Source organism: Ambystoma mexicanum, chromosome 7q (genome assembly GCF_040938575.1).
Source record: "Ambystoma mexicanum isolate Mex_15411 chromosome 7q, UKY_AmexF1_1, whole genome shotgun sequence".
Taxonomy (NCBI): Eukaryota; Metazoa; Chordata; class Amphibia; order Caudata; family Ambystomatidae; genus Ambystoma; species Ambystoma mexicanum.
Genome location: NC_090941.1, coordinates 1,026,850,484 through 1,026,865,548, shown reverse-complemented (window position 1 = coordinate 1,026,865,548; position 15,065 = coordinate 1,026,850,484). Strand labels below are relative to the sequence as shown.

At 42.3% G+C, this 15,065-nt stretch overlaps 1 protein-coding gene across 4 annotated transcripts in view; it reads right to left on the bottom strand.

The window, feature by feature from the left end:
• NUMA1 (nuclear mitotic apparatus protein 1) overlaps positions 1-15,065 on the bottom strand; it is a 1,289,555-nt gene that overhangs the window by 167,518 nt on the left and 1,106,972 nt on the right. For all 4 annotated transcript variants that reach the window (XM_069640302.1, XM_069640305.1, XM_069640304.1 and 1 more), the window contains exon 22: positions 2,776-2,912. In XM_069640302.1, the coding sequence (XP_069496403.1) occupies positions 2,776-2,912 (137 nt within the window). The remainder of the gene's footprint in view (positions 1-2,775; positions 2,913-15,065) is intronic.

Below are 15,065 nucleotides of genomic sequence, written 5' to 3'. Positions count from 1 at the left end.
CCTTTTCATGAGCGTAGTGGTTGCCAGGTCCTGGTATAGAAAAATAGAGGCATCCCGGAAGAGGATGCGGGCTGAGCTTCTGGCCTCCCGCAGTATTTCCTCTTATACTTTGTAGAAGAGAATTCTGGCTAAAACATCAGGAGTGCATAGGCCCTGTTTTGATCTTGTTCTGTGTACCCTTTCGAGTTCAAGAGGTGATGTATCTGGTAGGGTTGGATAAAGCAGAATAAGTCTCGGACGTATAACTCCAGTTCTGCGTCGGTAACTGATGTTGGGATCCCCCTTAGCCGAATGTTGTTGCGTCAGGATCATTGTTCGATATCTTCCTGCTTGAGTTAGAGGGCCATGCATCTTGCTTCAAGTGCAGAGATTCGGTCAGTGCCTTCCCCAATGTCAAAGCTTTGTTCATATAGTGTAGTTTCGATCTCCAACTTTCTAAATTCCTTTTCCCCCACTCGCTTTTCCAGGGTTGTGATCTAACTCATCACCTCTTCTGTGCCCTTCTGCTATTCCTTAGTGATGGCGGATAATAGTTCTTGGAGGTCTGATTTCGTGACTGCCTGGCCGTCAGGCGGGCAGGCAGATTTGTGGCTTAGGTCGGATCTTCCAACTGAGTCGCAAGTAGCTGGGAGATGCACCCGGCCGGCCTTGTCCCACGAGCAGTGGGTTGCGCGGGTGCTGCGCAACGATGTTGAAGCCTGGGCTAGGGAACCGCAGATTTAGTCCCTGCTGCCAGATATGGGTGCGGATGTCTCAGGGTTTGGGGCCCCGCTTGGCAGAACCTCAGACCCCCACACAAAGGGGGAGGGTGGGGCACCGCTGCAGCTGGGTTGCGTGGCAAGTGCTGCCCTACCTTCCCGCCAGAAGCCGAGGAGCTTGCTTGGTGGGTCCGGAGGTCCTTAGTTTGCCGTGAGGAGGGACGCGAGTTGCCGGTTGCTGTTCACTGCAGGCGGAGACGTGAAGAAGGGTGCGGGAGCCTTCTCTGGACATGTCAGTCATGGTACTCAAACGCGGGTTGCACTGTAGGTGCGGCACAAATGGATCCCGCCGTGCTGCATCCACTCCAGAGGCGTTCTTCGCATGAGGAGATCACAGAGCCTGTCAGATGCTTTTAGCAGCAGGGCTGACGGACCCTGGCTGTTACATTACATCCGCCTTTATGTCGCTTCTGTTTGTTTTGGAGTCGGGGTGCTCGGGGGAAATCCGGCTGCTGCCTCCCCCATTCATGAGCACCGTCTGATATCCCAGGGTACTCTGACATTTGCTCAGGATTGGGCTGGCTGCTCTGGCCCTCCTTCGGCAGGAGGGAAGGTTCTGATGGCCGTATGCACCCTCCTGTTGTCTATCCTGCTGGGATGGGCAGTTAAGAGGCGTTGAGGTGGATCCCTCTCACTTCGGAATGGATGTCGAAACCAGCTCCGCTCCTAGGACCGCTGCGGTCGGAAACAGCCTCTCATCAGGCAGTAGTAACACCCCCCCCCCCGAGCAGCGGGCTACTGGTGGCGAGTGCTCGGGGAGCCAGTTACTTAAGCCTCGGGTTGTTCGTCGTTCGAGGGTGCATCCGCCATTTTGCCTCCTCTCTCCTCAGGCGCATATCGCACGCTTCGTTCGTAAGAACAAGATCATCCGAACCAGGCAATGTTGGAGGTTGGGAGCTCTCCCACGCTTGCCCAGTCTTATGGGGGCCAAATTGCTTCCATTTGCTGCCTCCATGCGGTTTGACTGATGCATTACCATCGGTTGCGTGGCTCAAGCCGGGAGGTCCTACAAAGTTGCTCCAGCCGCCATGGGTCCAAGCCACGCAACTCCAACAAAAAGCGTTTGGCCTAAAGCCCCATGGGACCAATATGAAACTGAGTAAAATAAGTACCTTCAAAATTAGTTAAGAGGAGATTCAGGGAAGTTCAAATGATCCCCACAGGAATCAACAGGACAAAGTTAGGAGGCACAGACACGGTTATGGGGAAAAGTAAGGCAAGTTCCAGTTCTGCCACAAAGGTGCAGAGAAGACAGGAACTGACCCAAAGGGATGCCATAGGAGCCCCTCCTGTGGCACTCCAGTGAAACCAAGCAGCCTCAAGCAGAAGAGAAGCAAAGCAGGATTTGGGATAACAGAAGCCTATGGCAAACAACACCTGCAAAAACCTTTAGCTGCAGGGATCACACAGGATAAGTGTCAACAACAATCCACCAACCAATGGCCTAGAGCCAAGTACCCCTGGTAGTGGTTCCTGAAAAGAATGCTTAAGAACATCCAAACACAGCAGTTTAGAGTATCCAGTTATCCAAGGACTAGCACCCTCAACCAACGTCGTCTAAGATGGCCAAAAGGAATAACAAATGTCCTCTGTACTTTAACCTACAAGCCATAAATAAAAGCAACAATGATCTGAGCCCGCGGGGCAGGGGGGAGGAGTGCCTGCCGCGAGGTAGCATTTCCCCGATCCACCCCCAGGAGGGGCGGCAGAAGCGGGGCGGGGAGGTGGAAAGGCCTGCCGCACTGATTGACACTCCGGCTTTTCCTGTGAGGTTCTTTAAAAAGAAAAAGGCTCCCATGTCATTTTTCCGACGGTAATTACTTAGAAGTAATTTACTTTGAAGTATAAAAATGTTAGCCCCCTTTCCCCTACACTAGTACCCCACCCCGAAAACCCTCCCCTTTTAGCCTCTATATAATTCGAAGTGTTTTTGAAGTAATTACTTCAAAGTAAATACTGTCGGAAAAACCACGGGATACCCACAAAAAGAACAAAAAAAAAAGATATTGCCTCCTACCCTGGACTCCAGTGGATAGGATGTTTTAAGGTGTGGGGGGCACACCCTATTCCGTTGCTGCAGCTCAGCAATCCGGTTGAAGTCTTCCAGTGGGTCTGGTTCATCCTGGCCCGCACCCACATAGAAACTGTTCCTGCCTGCAACAAAAGAGAAAGGGAGATTAAGTCCTAGAAGATTGCAGACATTGCCAAAGCCGGATAACATGGATAATGCCCTGTCCCCGTAGATCCTTCCTTTCCCAACATATGCCCTGGCATTACACAGGTCACAAGACCGCTGGATATCTATCGATACACTTCCTCTGATCTGGACTATGCACGGCGTTCCATGGGGGTGGGGTGCAGCATCACCAATGCCCCCATTTAAAATATTGCATCATATGCACCCAAAGCATCAGCTAAGAATGAGTCTTCCCTCTCCACCCTACAAAAGATTGCGAACTACAAATATAGTTTGCCACAGGATGGTAGCAATGAAGAATGGGTATGCAAATGTCCGTTAATCAGAAACACTGGTTGTCTGCATACTTTAATCTTTTAAAATAATCCCTGCACTGTCCCAAATCTTTAGGACAGTAGGAGAGAAAAGGATTAAAAAAAGACACCAAACGTCACCTCCACTCCTGTGCAGGTCCGTCTTACCCGCCCCCAGGGCAAGAAAAGCAGTGGCGAGTATTACCGTTCAAGCACATCTTTATGGGAGGGCAAACTGCGCTCGTGCCCTGGAGGACCGCCCAAGCAGTCAGTGCCCATTTTTTTTTACAAAACATGCCAGGGTGATTTTTGATGAGTTGCTGTAGCTCTTAACCTGCTGTCTGGATGCTGCGCTCAAGTGCATTCTGTTCTGATCAATTCAACTGCAAAGCTTTCTGCGTTCACTGCAGTAAACACAGTGGGCCTAGATTCTGAACCTTTTCTTGGTTCAAGTGGCGCATCTCCTCACTCAGCGCCAAAAAAAAGGTGCACCCATATCCACAAAGAGCTCCGAAATAGGCACACATTCAGATACTTCTATCAATGCCTTTGCTCATTTGCGCAAATAAGGGGGCATGTTTTGCACATTTCAAAGTGCACCCAGAATCCACAAATGAGATGCGCCTTCCAATGTGAAAAAATGAAAGACCCCTCCCCACCCCAAAACAGGCGCTGGGAAGGACCAATGCACAATAGGTTGCATTTCGGAACCTTTGATGTATTCTCTTCAAAGTGGGAGGCTGTGCTACCATTTGCATTTCTATCCTTCAAACAAGGATAGAAGTAGTGATAAACAGTAACATCGCATCAGTATGATACAGGTCGAGGGCTTGGTTGCTCCAAACAAAGGTTGTAAAAACTAGCAGCAGCGCCAAATAAAGAGCATAAAGTGTTAGTCGGGGGAGGTGATTAGGAAGTCAAATACAAGACTGTGGCACTAAATATTTGAGGTTCATATATATAATATAGTGATCCTGGACACAGCCTCTGATCTCTCGGCATTGTACTCTGCTGCCTTCTGTGAGAAGATTTGCTTTTTCAGATACTGGTGGCATTTTTTAGCCCATGGCTTGATCTTTATTTTTTATGTAGGCCATGTGAACGAAGGGGTCAGACAGAAGAGAGGCAACCAAATGTGACAGGCCTCTGGCGACAATATCTCCACGTGTACTCATTTGGCACAAGAAATGGGTTGCTTTTTCATACAATTTCAAAAGTACTTCTGCACACCCTAATTACCAGTAAACCAGTCTGCGTGCAGACGATATTTAAAGCTTTAAAATACAAGAGGATGAAGACGAGATTTGGGGCATCCCAGAGGTTGTAGCACCTGCTATTATTACTCGGCATTGCCACGAAGTGCAACTTGCTACCCTTTCGCCAAAAGGGGCTTTGGGGCTCTTAATGGCCGTCTACAGTGAGAGTTACTGACCAAACCCTCTTTTAGGGCCCCATGCTCGGCTAGATATATAGATAAACGTTTGCTTAGTATCTCCCATTGTCAGTGAATCAAAGATATCGACATCTTGAAACATTTGGCGAGTGATCATAAGGCTTTAACCATTACATTAAACGATGAAGTCGCTGAAGCCCCATCTACCGCGGTCTCTATTAATCCAACCACTTCTGTAAATCATAGAAGTCTTCAATCGAGATCGATTTGCCATCTAGAGCTATCGGCGGAAAACCATAGTGCGCTAGATCAGGCTATACAGGTTTTCTCGTGCGCTATATATAAACACACATACACCAATGGGACGAAAGGGCTTGTTTTTTTATGACTCATTGGTCAACCTCATTCTTTTGTTACTCGTCCTTCTAGTACAGCTGGGACCCCCATTAAATAGAGCAGAGTGCTGGTTTGATAAAGCATGCAAGAAGGCAAAAAAAGAACTCTTGCATGCAATTCCATCTGGACGCAGCAACAAATAACAGGAGCCTAAATCCCAGAGATCGAACCATAAGGCTGTCATGAAAGCAAAGAAACAAGCGGAAATCAATAAGAGATGAGGTGATCTTAAGGCCGCTACTTGTGACAACAACCAGAAGAATTTCTGGACGATTGTCACATCTGGCAGTGCTGATGCCACCCTAACTCCAGGGTTGAGCATCCCTAGTAATACTTGGCTTGGAAACTTCAAAGCACTAAATAATGCCCCGTCAGATGAAACACTCCTAGCAGTCCCATTCCACACAGTTAAGGGGGACAGAAAATATCCAGCCAATTTTAGAAATTACTTCAATTTGAAACAGGATCTGGGCCATTTGATGATGTTCTTGGAAATGGTGTGTCACTGCTGAATTCACGTTGCCTTCAAAGTAATTTCTACCAGACCACATGGCAACCTACATAACATCCACCGAAGAGAGACCTTCTGGATCGATAAATTGGACTCATAGCCAGGGGGATGAACTAAGACTACAATTGTGCTTGCTATTTATAATTTCTACTTACTTCATCACATTTGATATCTTGTGTGTTTTTTTTGTTTTGTCCTAAGCATATATGATTTACTTAATATTGCCATGTGTTAAATATTTCTTTTTGAACATTTTACATTTTGGTATTGTGATATTACTTGGTGTTTATATGAAGGTTTATTCCATTATCCTATTTTTGAGTGTATCAACACCACCTTAAGCATGGATTCAATAAAACAAAAAAAAAATCTTATGAATTATTTACATTTTCTGGCACCTACCATGCTGGATAGATTATGATTTTGTCTCTTTACATTTCCTGTATCAACTTCACTCAATCAATATTATTTACTTTTCATTTAATTTTAATTCTTGTTTTTTTAGATTTTCATTTTCACCATTTTTCATTTTCCTTTCTTCCATTTGGGTTCCAACTTCTTGAATTTTCTTGTGACTCATTTTCACGTATCATGTACGCAGTGATGTCAAGACACTTTTCTATAATGGAGCTACGTGGAACACACTTGCGTGCCTTTTTCAATTTTTAAATGCATCTGCATTTAGTAAGCAGCAGGAGAGAGATAGGGCGAGATGCCTCTTTTGTTTGAGGGGGCTTGACTCGAGAGGACAAATATATAATGAAACGAGCAGAGTCAACAGCTACCCCTATTCAGCTACGCATTTGGCGGTAGGGATGATAAGCAGTGAGCTAGTTTAATACATACTAGCTCGTGGTGGTCACATACAGACAGGAGGGATTATTTTGGAAAACATTTAAGTTTATTCAGGACTTGGGACATATGCTTAAAATTCGTAGGTCCAAATATACGAAGTTGGACCTTAAAAAGGTACAAATAAGCCCAGTTGGGTGAAAAGAAAGAATAACCAATTACACTTCACAATTGAGTGAGGGTTAGTAGCAGTATTTGTGCAGATTAATACACTTGCAAATAGTAGTGTGCAATTGTTGTCGACACAAACAGGTTGGTGTTTCTAGTTCGGGGTAGTAGAAGCCTTCTGTGTGAACTGGCGAATTGCGAATTCAAGGAAGGGTCCGAACTGTCATCAGGACATCTTGAGTTGTTGACCAGACTGTGTCCCCGCCTTCATTATTTAGTAAGCAGCATCCACGACTGGTGACATTATTCTCCAGGGAACTTCATTTTGAATACTGCTGTAGTGGGTAAGATGCCTTCTCACCCACTTAATTTTGGATTGTACCCATTTTCGTTTTTTCATTTTCAAATTATTTTCAACCTCATTGGCAGTTGACTAGTATGCTACTCAACTCATAACATTAACTTAACTTTTCCAGGTACTCACTTTCATTTATTGAGTTTGGTTTTTCAGTAGTTTTGAACAGATCCTATATATAATTCCCACTTTTTAGGACAGAGGTTTTAGCTACTAGTTCCTGCAGATGATCATTCAATACTTGCATTCACTAACCGTTGACAGAGGTATGCTTTGGACACTTTGTATTTTCGATGCATTCTAGTTGTTTGCGACAATCTTTTTTCTCTTACGTTTCCCTTTTTTTTAAAACTTAAGTTATTTTCTATTTGATGACCTTCACATATATTTGGAAGGTTGTCCGAACAGATTGGCACAAGCACACAGCATTCGTGGTGGTTCTCTGGGTGATTTCTATTTATCTTCAGTATCTCCTTGGACCAGGGACTTTTCTCTGTAATGCTCCTCACTGTACTTCACACCAATCTGGACATTTCAGAATTTTGTTGTATATAGTGGTGCCTGCCCCATCACTAATATAAAACTCAAGCTACCATTTTAGATGACCGGTTGTCATAACAAGGTTACCCATCTAAACTAATCAGACAGTCAAACAAGAGAGCTCGGTAGAACACCGAAGGACATGTTTCTTATGCCTCAGGTACCATCACAAGAGTAAAAAAATAGATATGTTCCTTGACCTGGAATCCAAATAACCAGATGAAGATAATCAATTAATGTCTTTGATTCAATTTCCATAGTGTCAGTTCTGTTATATCCACTTAAACGCAGTAGGAATCTTAAATATGCTTAGATCCATTTCACACATGGAGGAACGGGAACATCCTGCATAGTTCAAACCACATCATTGAACATGGTTAAGGGCCATTACACCCATCCAGTTCTTGCAGAGTTTTCCTGTACACCAAAAAAGTTGTCGATTTCGAAATGACTACAGACTCTGAAAACCATGGCCAATTGCAAAACACAATATGCAATATATTGCATTCAATGTCTGTGTGGTTTAAGGTATGTAGGTAAGACTACACGTTCAAACAATACCAGGAGTATTGAACATAGATCGCACATTAGATGCAAAAGCATGGATGCCCCCCATGGTCAAACACCACCAGGAACTGATTCACAATGAGGATGCTATCCAATGGTGAACAGTGGACACAGTTCTGTACTGCCCTGCCAGAGATGCTAAATTGGCTGTTAAGGCACACATGGATACTGCGAGGATGCGGAATTAGAGGTGGGTAAGTACATTTCTCACAAGTAGCCATTTAGTAAATATGGGTGAGAAAAATGCCTCATTTTCCCTAACCGAGTAAGGATTTCCCTACCTGTCAAACTAAGACTAAAGAAAAATACTAAGAATGTTTCTGTCCCTCACACTTACGAGAACAACAAAATCATACTGTTATCACATGGCCAATCAATCAAGCTCACCAGTATAATAGTTGGATGCAAACACACTTTGTAATCCTGCATCCTTGTAACCTGGGTCAGATCTTCTCCTTCCACAAGATAAATGCAGGATTTTCCAAATAAAAGTTCTAATCCAACAGTTATTTTCAACATCCAGATTCTGCTCCAAATGTAATGCGAAGTTCTCTTCACTTCATATTTATTTCACTTGGCACTTGGATATGTTAAACAAGGTTCATCACTCTTCAAATATGATTGTTCATAAGTTTCCACAATCTCCTGATAACAAACCAAAATACTTTCCCTTTCCTGGTATACTCCCTGCCAAGATAAAACTCCTACCACTACCCCAAGTACTTTGTGGTGATGCTGGCTTCGAGCTTTAAAGAAAGTCTGACTTTCACCATAATTGAAATTCACAACTTATTTCATAAGTATTCAATACACATTGATGCTGTTTATTCCACTGGTATGTTTGCCACTTACACTGCAGGTTAAGTTCCTCGCCCCCTTGAGGCTGTCTACAAGGAACGTTCTCTCCTGCCACCTTTGCTTATCTAATACCACACCAGTTAACGGCTAGTAATGTCTCTTATTGAAATTTCTCTCCTTAGGAAAACTATTTCCCCCACTTCATATAATTGCCTTAGGCAATGCTGGTTATTGTGTTCCAATATTAACCCTGCTTTATTTGGGCAATGCGGTTTGTAATCTAAGTTGAATATTGTCCCTGCTTTACTTTGGCAATGGTGTTACAATTCTTCTCCTCTCACTTTCCTTCAATGTGTATATTAGGTCACAATTACTTGAATTCATTCATTCGGTATTCAAAACGACTGTTGGCAGCCAGCAGACTAGTGCAAAGTGCCTGGGGTTACCTAATGAAGGCCAACTTGCTGGTCTTCCCTTTGCGCTTTTGGTCGACACGCTGCCGTTTCAGTCTTCTCGTCTCACGTCAGAAGTGTTTGACAACTCTGGTCATACTCCTGCGGTCTACACTTACTGTGACATGAGCTTGCCACTTTCCTTGCGTGCTCCGGTGAACACCAACTACCGGAATATGACGCTGGGCAGCGAGAGCTCCTCTTTCCCAAGGGATAGCCAACAACTGCACTGCTTCTTGCTGCGCATCCTCTGCAAGGTTAACTCCCAACTTCTACGACTCTAAGCACCACAATTCGCTGAATTCTCAGCAGCAGTCTGAGCGTCTTCTTTCTGCTTCTCCCACTGCTTCTGTATACTTCTACTACTTCTTTTAATGGCCTGCACCTGAAAGGGCTTTAAATGTTCAAAAATCCCTCTCAGGTGCGAGTCATTAGAACCACTGGACTGTGCTTTTCAGTTCTGTGTCTCCAAGCCCCTCTTCCTCATCCCAATACCTAGAGAATGATGGGACCTGAAGCCCCAGATGTTCTGGTTCCTTTTTATATCAAAGGTGTCAGTCTTAGCCTTATTTAATTCACTCTGTTTAGAGAATACACCTTTAGGGAAGTGAATTAGAGTAATTAAGGGTTGGTTCTTAATTACATAACTTAAGCCTGCGGAGGAAAATCATACCAATTAAAGACAATGGTATTGCTGCTTTGATCCTTACATACATCATTCCCCTGTTGACCACAAGGGTTTTCACTACTAACATCTTGGATGATTTTGGGAAAGGAAGCCTTACTATAACATGCCATGAGGCATTTGTGAAACCTCACCCTCTGAAGAAGAATACGGAGTCTCTTCTAATGGACTTATCCAATTCCCTTGGTGGCCTTCTCCTCACAGGTGGCCCACCCGGCTAATACCACTGCCAGGTTATGATCAGGTAGAGGCTGCTTTCCTCTGGCCACCTTGGAAAAGACTATAGACAAGGGTTCTGTGAGGACTCTGCAGGATTCATCACAATACATTGAGTAAAATCACACATCCGGGGACTTAATGATACATTTAAATATAATGTGTTTACACTATTCATAATGATCAAGCTAAATAAAATGTTTCTACATGATTTGCAATGATATTTAGTACTGTCCTATATTAATAATTAGACACTTATCTGCTTGTTTTCATGCTAGGATTCGTGCTATAGTATAGCCATACGATACCCGCCTGTTTTAATATAAAGTTCATCAATATACTAGTCACATATCAGAGTACTTAATGGTACATTTTAATGAAATGTTCACACTCAATTATCTAAATCTTTCTACATGATTTGTAATTGGATCCGGGTGAGTTTGTGTACTTTAAATATTAATCCCCCGATTTATGTTGACCGACTGCCTTGTACTCAAAATTACTTTACATGCCGGCCAGATGCAGCAGATACTCACTACGTAAAAAGCAACGCGCTGCATGCTCCTGTTCTTGCAGCGAGCCTCAACGTAAAAAAGAGAACGTGTAGACCATTTAATAAACAGCCTGAGTCGGTTGCAGCAGGGGTCATGGCCTCCATCTGGATCTGTGATAAGAATGAGATTGCGAAGAAGGATCGTGGCAAGATAACTGCCTTCTTAAAGCCATCAGTTAAAGTTGTGGCCATCGAGCCACCTTTTAATAATATTTTTGAAGAAGCTATCTCAACTAATACTGACCCCAACGTGTCGCTAGAAAACACAAATGATGAACAACTTTTGGATTTGTGTTTGGGATTGCAAGCAGAGGGTAATGATGGCAACTCAATGGCTACCGCGGGAGCTCAAGTTGCAATATCAACAGATCACTATTCCGCACACTAATTTGGCAAAATCTCCAGATCTAACAGATTGCTATGAATGCATACGCCTCTTCACCAAGACAGATTTCAGTTTTTCCTCTTCTGATTCATCAGATAGGGAAGTTGCACGATTTGAACTAGAGTGCCTGACTATTCTCAAAGCGCTTTTTGTAATAATCTATATAAAGACCAACTAATCATAAAGCAAGACTGTTTGATATCAATATATCTATGCAAGCCATCACCAACTACTCACGGAATTTTAAGGGTGGACTCTTGCCATCAAGCACCATTGGACCCACTGATTGAGATTTAAACTACAAAGCTCCTTCAAAACCTAAGTGCACAGAAATTAGGGGACGATCATGCTATTCTTCAAGAGCAATTTACTCCAGCTAATAATGGGAAATGGAATATTTTAGGGAAAAAGAACCCAAAAACGAAATAACCTTGCACTAAAAAAAATAAAAAAAACTTCTAACTAAAAGCTGCAATGTGAAATAGGTACACTTCTTTGACTTTGATACGCTCACAAGCATTTCGTTCCGCTATCCCAAAAAATATGACCTGCCAAAAAACTTGCAGCAGGTTTGAAATTGTTGCGATTAAGCCTCCAAGGCCAAGAATACAGAAACAGGAATATGTTCCTGGGATGAGAATGGAAAATATCGGGTAAATCTTCAGAGGAGTTGCTACCTAACTGCTCGATGGCCAAAGACTACTTTTTAGCCGCCATTAAAAATAAAGGGGATGGTTTTAGAGGGGTCCAGCAGTTAGGTGGTTCAGTAAAAACTAGTTACGTAAATTTACCTATGGGCTGAACAACAAACACAAAAGCGTCCACCCAAGATAAGGGTAATAGTGTAAATTATTTAGATTTACTCTCTATGAAAGCGATTAACGATGCAGCCTAAAAGATCAAAATTACTGGATGTTAACGCTACCTCAGCAAGTTCTTACTTGAATTGGTCTAATGTGCTTGTTAAATTCAAAGAAATGCACAAAAACACCCCACAAATTGAGCAGCTGGCCATTTGGTGAGTTGATCACTGCAGTGGTCATGTACTTGAAAGCAGAAATGTCTTTCTTGCCTTCTCACCAATCTGACTATGTTATGCCAATTATTGTTGAGAGGTTTTGCGATGGTATAAAGACAGAATTATTATTGTTAAATGTTTATGATCCACCAGGTAAACTTCAATCTGAAAAGATAATTCATCACAGACTCTTTATTGGAGATCTGGTTTAATATCCATCCCAAAGGTCACCACTATATTGTAGAGGACAAACTACATACGCCCTTTGTTTATTAATAATAAGAGTGGTCATCTCAAGAATATACTTGCATCACATACTCCTATAATATGTGGGCTATTAGAAGTGACAAAGATGAAATATTGATGAATACTAACCCACGGTTACAATTTATTCATGCTCATCAAATACTACAAATGGTTAACGTAGGGAAAATGTTTTTCAAATGGTTCAATGGTGCCAGTTTTTCTTGGATTAACTTTGTTTTGACAAACGATTTGGGTTTTGGAAAACATTGAGGTTTTTTCTTGTGCCCAATGATCTGAGTGATCATATGGTGGATTCATTTTCACTTGATAATTCCTCAATGCAATTGCGGGAGCAGATAACTGGAGACCTGCAATTGAACGGTGGGGGAAATAGAATAATATGGACAGAACGGAACATATGCAAGATTCATTCTGAGTTACTGGATGCGTGAAAAAATATATTCCCAAAATGTAATAAAGTAGAAGATTTCTATCAAATCATTTATACCATTACTGGAAATATGGGGAATAAGAAGAAAAAGAAATGTTCATTCAATAAGAGACTGCATAAATATACCTATGACCACAATATCGCTTTGAGGAAAAAAAATATTTAAAAAAGACATCTTCTTGGCTATGGCAAACATTTTGGTACCAACAAGAGGGCTATATAAAAAAATTAAGAATGAGATTCAAGAGTTGGCATAGAATGAACAAAGGCACTGTAGCTTTTGCTCAGTGGAAGATTTTATTTATTGCCCTTAAAGATAAAGATGTGCGTAATTTCTGGTATATTTTTAACAGATGTAATGCTGGCCATACGGGAGCGAAAGAGATATTTCCAATGAGAAATGTAAAAGCTATATATTACAACTAGGAGAGATTTGTTTTTAGTTTCCACTCATTAGGCGCGAGTGCCGTTTAGTATACAAAAGGTTTCCACACTTTTACCATCAAAAGATTGAGGGGAACTGTTTACCGGCTGCAAGTTTCATCCCCCCTGAACAACCTGCGGAGGCTCCTTGACATGGGAACCTTGTGGCCCCAATACTAAACCTTAGAGGACAAAAGAAGAACACCTCTGGGATAAACCCACGCAGACATAAGCCAATAATAACTGTATAGTGACACCATCCACTTATGTATTCATAAATGTTTTTTTCTTTATTAAGACCATAAATGTTAAAGTATTAAATCGCTTTCAATAAAACATACAAGCAGGGTACTATTGGCCTGCAATTAACAATTCCATAAAACATTCAACGTGCTAAAAGTGCTCTCTTACACACCACTCATCATTCATTCGCTACCATACCCATACTCCAATCACCATTCACTGGAATAAATATACTGGTCGAATATAACCATACAGAGAGCCCTCCGTAATCTGAGGTACGCTCTCAAAAACCCTAAGTGTCCTACTTAGGCGAATCCTTATAGCTCAAGGTCATTTGTTAATTTAATAACCTACTCAACAAAGTTGCCTTAAGCACTGGCAACAGTAATACTTATAAGCACTAAAACTGTCACGGGGGTAGCACCCTCAGTGAGGCACTGAGAACACTGTCAGATAGTCCACAACAATGCACTGCTGTGCCTCTCATCCAATCAACCGGGTGTCAGCCCTCGCCAACATTCTCTATTCTTTAACCACTCAGGCACTGACCTCGGCTTACTAAAGAACAGGGAGGACTTAGCCCCACTAACTCAGCAACCCAGGACAAACTGGGCCAACCAGACACTCATGTACCAAGCATAGATGAAGACAAACCTTTGCCTCTCACCCACCAGGTGAGCCTTGCGCACAACACACCACCAACCTATAATCTATGCATCTCTAGGACAATACTAACAGTCTCGCACAAATCTTTCTCTCCCTTTTGTTCAAAAATCTGTTCCAAAATAATACATATTTGCATATACATGTAAGTGCAATATTAACTGGATATATGAGTATACCTCAATTTTGTAAACCTCGTTAAAACAGAAAGTTATTTCGGACCCTATGTCACCTCACTTGGAATGGCCCTACACCCACATCATGTGTTCAAATAATGACACCTTGTTAAAATGATTACAATGGTTGAATAACCCACACACGGAGTTTACACTTACCATGGACTATGCACGACTCATTATGTAATCGTATCCATTGTCACGTACCACAAAAAAACTAAATTGGTAGCCTAGAAAAAGACCCGTTAGGTCAAAACACGTGTCGGCACCACTTGTTATACCATCAATTGATGGATTCATGAGAATAAAATCAGAAAATGAAAACCATGATCCTTGTGGACCTATATTCTTCATGCACCGAGCTGGAAAAAAAGTAGGAAACCTTTTGTATACTAAACAGCACACGCACTGAATGAGTGGAAATTAAAACAAATCTCTTCTGATACATACAGCAGGCACCACGAACACAGGCTCTAAGTTTCTACCAACTGGCTTCTAGTGCACTTTAAAATCAGAGATGGAAGGTGCGGCAACCCATGGTTCCTGGTGCTCCTAACAAATGATATATTACAACTATACTATCGGGAACATTCTTTAGTCCCTTTAATTATAAGAATGTACTAGATAAAAGCTTTTTTTTTTACTTTTCTGAAGAGGATGTGTAGATCATAATAAAGCAATTGAAACCCTCTTGAGCACCGCGTCCAGATGGCTCATCGATTATACTATTTAAAAAGAATCCTAAAGTATGGGCTCATATTCTGTATATCATTTTCCAGGAGACAG